Below are 7,075 nucleotides of genomic sequence, written 5' to 3' on the forward strand. Positions count from 1 at the left end.
AATATTCTTATTATTAGAGTAGTATAATAAAAAAATATAACACACTAATAACAATAAGAATTTTTACATACAACACATTAAATCTTGAACCAACTTGAGCCGTACGTATATAATAAGAAGCCTTCTAATACTATTAAGCAAATTAAACATAGCCAAAGATGCATATGAAATTGAATTGACCATATTCATATCCACAGCTAAAAAAGGGGAAGAAAAAAAGAAAAGAAAAAGACTATATGGTTACCCTATTATGTGGGGCTTACATACATACATACACATTACATGATTTGGGTTTTGTGAAGTGTTTTTGTAAAGTTGAAGGTTATACACTAATAAATCTAAAAGTAGTTGATAGTGGATTAGTGTAGGAATAAGATTATGGTTGAGTCAACGGGAAATATCTGACTTTGCAGCGTTATTAACTAAGTGTTGCTCCATCTCCCAACTTAGTTTTGGGGCCACACCACAGTGCTTGGGGACATATTCCTGTTCAAAGTATCAATCAATCAATCAAAATTTCATAATAATCTCAATGCATAATTGGGCCTACCACGTTGCCCCACGTGTACACACACATACAATAGGAGATGTACATATCAATTGTCAATTGTCAAATTTCATGGACGGAAGTGGCAAATTATTTGTAAAATAAACTTTGCAAATTGAAGTAGAGTGTGTGTATTATTGTGTATATGTTTCCGTACCTCAAGCTTGCACATGAGGTCTTGGGCAGTTTGGGCAGAGACAATAATGTGACGGGCAGCTGGTGTTACAAAACCTTCGTCCACAGCTTTATCCATGAATGCCAGCAACGAGTTATAGTAGCCATCCACGTTCAACAACCCCACCTGCAACCAATTCCGTCCCCTCATTATTTTCTCTTCTTTAATTTAATTTATCCCTCACGATAAGAATAAATAAGTATTATCATAATCATTACTATTATTACTAGCTAGCTAGTTAGATATTCTTCTATCTTTTAAATCATAAACACCGTCAATCCATTGTCATGTCCTTTTCTTTGACTTCCTAATAATGTGTCCATTTATTTATTAATATCAATCAATGCAACAATATTCTTTCTTTTCGGATAAAAAATTAATGATCAAATTGATGACTTGTTTCATTTTGTGGTAGCTAGTTGAATGAGACCAGAAAAAGGCCTTTTGTAAAGAAAAACGTTATTATGATTGAAAGCTAAGAGTGGAAGGAGTTTTAATTTGATTGAGAAAGAAAGCTAACCGGTTTGTCATGGATTCCTAGTTGAGCCCAGGTGATGATTTCCAAAAGCTCTTCGAGGGTTCCGTATCCACCTATACATACACATAATATGATGTGATTAGATTGTATAGGCTTAGAGACTTTATATTAATTAAACCGGCTATGGAAGGATACCTGGTAAAGCAATAAAAGCGTCAGCTTGTCTGGCCATTTCAGCCTTGCGTTGGTGCATTCCTGAAACTGCTCTTACTTCCCCCACTGTCTCTCCGGTTAACTATATTTATTAATTAATTAATTGGTCATTAGCCAGTAATAAACAATTAATTAATAACTAAGAGTGTTATTGATTAGTTACCTCTCTTGGCATGAGCGTCTTTGGAATCACTCTGCACCATTACATTATTATCAGATATATACATGATACTACTAGCTTCTAGCTAGCTAGTGATAGAGAGGGAGAATGAATTACCCTAACACGTGGCGTCCCCCATCATAGACAACTTGGGAGATTAGACCCATCAAGCCAATGCTTCCTCCTCCGTATACCAAGTCAATGTTCCTTTCCACCTATATTGATGAAGTTGAGTTAGAATTGGAAAAAAAAAAAGTGTGATGTGTATATGTATACAGGTGATGCGACATCACAAGCGATTTTGGTAATTTTTCATGTATATATATACTTGCCAGTTGTTGGCCGAGCTGAATTGCGGCGAGTTGGTAGCTGGGATTCTTGCCGGGGCTGCTTCCGCAGTATACACAGATGCGCCTGAACCTTGATGACGTCATACCTCCTCCTTGCTCTTCTATTTCCATAGCTACCTCTTCACTCCTTGGGGTTTTGAGGGGGAACACTTCCTTGCTTCTCTTTATATATACACACACACTCTCTCTCTCTCATAATTAATTAAATCGTTTCAAATTATATTATTACAAATGATATATCGCAGATCCTCATCTCATCTCTTCTCTTCTCATCTCGTCTGACTGCACACACTTCCCCCACCCTTTTCTTTTTATTTTCAACCTTTTAGGAATATTAATTATTCTTCTTTCTTTGCATACCGATGATGTGGTCTCCATTATTTTCTAGATTTATCAAATTATACATCGAAGAAAAACGCGTAACATTATTGATTCATTTCATGATGTAGATGTATGGAGTTTTTTTCCTGATAGAATGAAAATATTTAATATAAAGTTGTAGTACACATGCAATAACGTCACATGTGACAATAATCATGATTAATATAATTACACGTATAACTTGTTTCATATATTTATTTATTTTAATTTTGTGTGTGTGACATTATCAATGATGCCATTCATCCCCAACTCACTTGTCACTTGGTATCCCTAACATAACAGTTTCAGTTTCAGAAGTACCTCGCATATTATAATATCTTCGAACCAAAATCATCATAGTAAGCAGTGGTAGAGCTTAGTTCAGATAAGGGGTAGCCATGACTCCCCAAACTTTTTATAAAAAATTTAGTAGTACTTTTTTAAAAGATAAAAAATAGTTCAATTGACTTAAATACTTTACTATGACTTAAAGTATCTAATAAGTTCAATAGACAATACTCTCTCTATCTTTAGGTTCAAATATAAAAAATTAGATATCTTTTATTTATTTAATTTAATATTATTTATATTTTACTATTTATTTAATTTAATTTTTTATATGATAAAAAATAATAGAATATTCAATAAATATTAATATTATTGTATTTGTATAAATTGATAAAAAAAAATTCAATAAATATTATAAATTTTAATATTTGTCCTTCTAATTTCTTCTTTATATATTTTACAGGATATATATTCAAATTTTTATATAAAATAATAATGAAAAATCAAAGAATTGATACATTTTTTAAGAGGAATGCTAATATTTAAGAAGGAGAACATATAACTTTTACAATATCAACACATGTAGATAGTTCTTCTATTTTAATGAATCACGAAGAAAGTGATATATAACCTTCAAAAGTTCAAAAAGTTATATCTGATGACTTTAACTTTAACTTTTTGGAATGAGATCTTGAAAAAGGGCTTTAAATTTGGCAGTATCACCCAAACCAGAGAGATGAGATTAGACGAACTTATTTTAAATGAGGTCCATATAAAAAAGTATTTTGACAATTATTTTCTATTTAGCCCCCAAAATTTTGTTTCAAGTTCCGCCTCACTAATATTCTAATGGTTTAATTTCAAACTTCATATCATCATGTCACTTCAGTTTCTTTACAGTATCTGCAATTAAATCAACTCACAGTGGCCCATAAATAATTGTCCTTCTAAACACACACACAATTATTTCTGTATATATATTGGGCAACTTGAAGAGGAAAAAGAGGTGATGGTATAGCATGATTATTGACCAATAAAAAACAAACAAGTAATCACTTAATTAATTTGATAAACTAAAATTCAAGAGAATAGGAATGCACTATGATTATAAAGTCAGAGTCTCACATATATAACATAACAGATACATACAGAAAGGAAAATAATACACCAAACAAACTAGAAAATATGCAACGTGTGTTTTAAGAGTTTCAGTAAACTACTAAAATAGTATCCGAAAGTTTTTATTACTAGCAAAACGAATCACAAAAGATGTTAATGACAAATAAATTTTTGAAAAATTTAAAAATACGAAAAAAAGAACTATATATTATATATATATATTCTAAAAAATGAGTTAGAGATCAATTTTTGATGCAAATATTTGTAATTATTATTAAAAAATAAGATATTTTTATTTTTAAAATTTAGTAATTTTTTGTCAAGTAAATTTTTTTAATTTTTATTGTGAATGATGATTTTTTTTCAAAAATAAAAAAAATATAGAGATCAAATTTTGTTTTAAAATTTTTTGTGTACCTTTTAAATATTTATTTAAATATTGGCAGAAAAATTCAGATTAAATAGATAATATGTTTGCTAAATACGAAGAAAAAAATTACACTTAAAAAAATATAATATTTATTAGTTGTTTTTGTCGCATTTTTAAATCATNNNTATCACAAAAATTTAAATCTAATAAATAAGTCATTTGTTAAATATAAAAATTTATTTATTACTTAAAAAAATATAATATTTATTAGTTCTTTTTATTGTATTTTTAAATCATTTAAAAATGATTTTGTCAATAATATTTTTAAGACATTTTTTTGTTAACAACTAAATTTTTTGAGTAGCAAATTGATAGTTATTAATCTTCTATTTTTGTTTGTCCTGCAGAGCACATACTTAAATGTTTCATATTTCAAAACCTTAATCGTGCTCATAATTCATATATAAAATATACGAGGTCCCGGTATTTAGGAGGGTATGGGAGTAGTGTGTACATATATGTCATGTACACGTGGATGGCACGTGAAATCCAGAAATGCAGTTTGTCCTGGACTCCTGGCCGTGATTCATGAATTGCCTTTTAAAAAAAGAGATAACGAAGCTGCTGAATAATATAAAGATGTGTAATAATCATATAGTTGCATGTAATATAACGGTTGTTGCATGAATTAGAGGATGAACCACTGGACCTGCTCAATTGCCATTTTTGTATTTATTTCTTATTTTTTATCTTGTGAGTTTGGTTCTTCTTGTCATTATTCCTCCTTTGTCTTTTTGTTTTCTTTTTTCTGTTTTCTTGTTAGCATGTGTTTTTATTTTTAAAATACTATTTATATACTAAAATCAGATAAAATCAACTACTATATTTTTATAGGTATATACATACAATACATATCAACCACCTAACAAACTATTTACGTGCCAAAACAAAATGCACTATCAACCCACCCATTTCACCGATAAAAAACCCAATTTCTTCATTGTGTTCTCTATGATTGCATCTCTGATTACATCTCTCATCACTTTCTTCTCGGCGCGCTTTCTCTCTTCTCAGCACTTCATTTCATCGATTTTTTTTTCTTCTCTTCTCTTCTGCCTCAATTATTTGCATCTCACGTCAATTTTAACGTAAGATTCATGCTTTGCCACAAACCCAAAACATACGGATAATCACGCCAGTGAAAGAATTGGAAAGTGGAAACAGACAAACACAATTACAGTTACCTTATTTGACGCTATCGCATTTTATACCGACTCACCAACAATCCACATATTCTCATCCTTTACGTATTTTTGCTCCTTTCTTATGTAATCTTCATCCTTAGATATTCTCATTTTTCTTTTACTGCTTTTTTTTGGACTCAGTTGGAATCCAAGTTAAGCTGGCCCAAAGTAGCATGAAAATGAAAATGATTTGATTTGGATTCACATATGTTCCAAATCAACAAAATTCTGTTGGTCTAGTGGTTAGCTCAATAGTCTACTTAAATAAATATTGAAAATTTGAATCTTGTGCATATGGCAATTCATTGGTCAGCAGTAAATCCTTAAATAAAATTCACTCAAATACAAATAAAAAATTTAAAATCAGATTATAATCAAATACAGCTAAAGATAATTATCAAATATGTTCTAAATTATAATTTAAAATCTGATTATAATTAAAGTATTTGAGGTTATAATTAAATTCAAAGAAAGCAACCACTAAAATGTAAATTAAAATTCAAACTCATGTTATAATCAGATATACTCATAGTGATAAAACATAATTTATTTCATTTGAAAACAATTTCCATCCAAATTTACACAAAGAAGAAGCATGGGATGTTACATTTTGGATGAAACAGCCTAAGGCATACATATAGTGCCTGTAACTACACATTAACTCCTCTTCAAAAGACCAATCATATATAAATGTATTGTTCCGCAAACCCTATCACTGATCCTATCAACTAAGCTGCCTAAATTACTTCAATTTTCACATTCAGGAGAATTAAACGACAACATTATAGGATATGGTAAGAATCAACCATGACCAAACAACATAAGCACACATGCCAGAATTTTTGACTACATTAATTCCTTCACAAACAACGAAAGATAAACTAATAATTTTGCAACCCCTATCACTACAGTAAACATGAGCTAAATGAGCTAGATATCACTTTCACAAAACGATAAAAATGCAACAAATGAAGAATGCATGCAAAAAAAAGGTAACAAAAATCAAGAATAAAGAAGGGAAGAAGCTCCTGGTCAGTGGTGAAGACGATGCGTGAAAAACAACGAAGAAAATAATGCAAACACAGACAAAAATAGTGTGTGACCGATAGAGGAGGAGGGAAAAACGTCTTCCTTTCGTCTTGTGTGGGCGCATGTAAGAGTGAGACTCGAGTTGGTTGTTTTTTAATATCGTAGTGTATATTTGTATTTTATATTAGTCACTATTTTATTAATTGATTTTAGTGTATATTAAGTATAATTATTTTTTTATTATTTTTATTTTTTTAAGAAAAGGATTAAGTTAAAAAAAAAACTTGTTTTTTAGTTTCATAATAAAATTATAGAATAGACAAATAAAATTGAGTGAGTTTTTCGCTTATTGCATCGAGAAATTAGATAAAACGTTAAATGATTTTTTTTATTTAATTTTTGAAAAAGTATAGGGTACTAACATATTATCTGCCAATTTATTGTCAATAATAATTAATTATTATATTTTAAATACATATATAAAGAGACACATCCCAAAAATATATCTATAAAGACACTTTTATTAAACACATTTATAAAAAAGATATTTTTATTAGACACATCTATAAAAACACTTTCATTAAACACCGTTATAAATAAGAGTTGGTAGAAATTGACAGAAATGCTGTTGATAACGTAACGGAATTATTAATTTTTAAACTATAGTATAAACAAATTAGATTAAGTGAGTCTCTTTTTTATTGAATTAAAAAAATTCAATAAAAATAATATAAAAGATTCA

General features: G+C 29.3%; 1 protein-coding gene across 1 annotated transcript; it reads right to left on the reverse strand.

The window, feature by feature from the left end:
* On the reverse strand, nucleotides 85-2,230 carry LOC107609942 (cytokinin riboside 5'-monophosphate phosphoribohydrolase LOG3). Its single transcript, XM_016312008.2, has 7 exons — nucleotides 1,906-2,230; nucleotides 1,691-1,788; nucleotides 1,577-1,607; nucleotides 1,396-1,495; nucleotides 1,243-1,313; nucleotides 705-848; nucleotides 85-486 (listed from the first exon to the last, which is right to left on the reverse strand). Exons 1-7 carry the CDS (start codon nucleotides 2,032-2,034, stop codon nucleotides 388-390), a joined length of 672 nt encoding a protein of 223 aa, XP_016167494.1. The 5' UTR covers nucleotides 2,035-2,230; the 3' UTR covers nucleotides 85-387.

This window comes from Arachis ipaensis, chromosome B07 (assembly GCF_000816755.2).
Source record: "Arachis ipaensis cultivar K30076 chromosome B07, Araip1.1, whole genome shotgun sequence".
Taxonomy (NCBI): Eukaryota; Viridiplantae; Streptophyta; class Magnoliopsida; order Fabales; family Fabaceae; genus Arachis; species Arachis ipaensis.

What these genes read in the sequence shown, in the direction of transcription:
- LOC107609942 (XM_016312008.2), bottom strand. Translation starts at nt 2,034, where the DNA reads ATGGAAATAGAAGAGCAAGGAGGAGGTATGACGTCATCAAGGTTCAGG. An exon ending in GGGGGACGCCACGTGTTAGG is followed by an intron (nt 1,608 to 1,690) that starts GTAATTCATTCT and finishes GTAATGGTGCAG; the next exon opens with AGTGATTCCAAAGACGCTCA. An exon ending in AGACGCTCATGCCAAGAGAG is followed by an intron (nt 1,496 to 1,576) that starts GTAACTAATCAA and finishes TAATAAATATAG; the next exon opens with TTAACCGGAGAGACAGTGGG.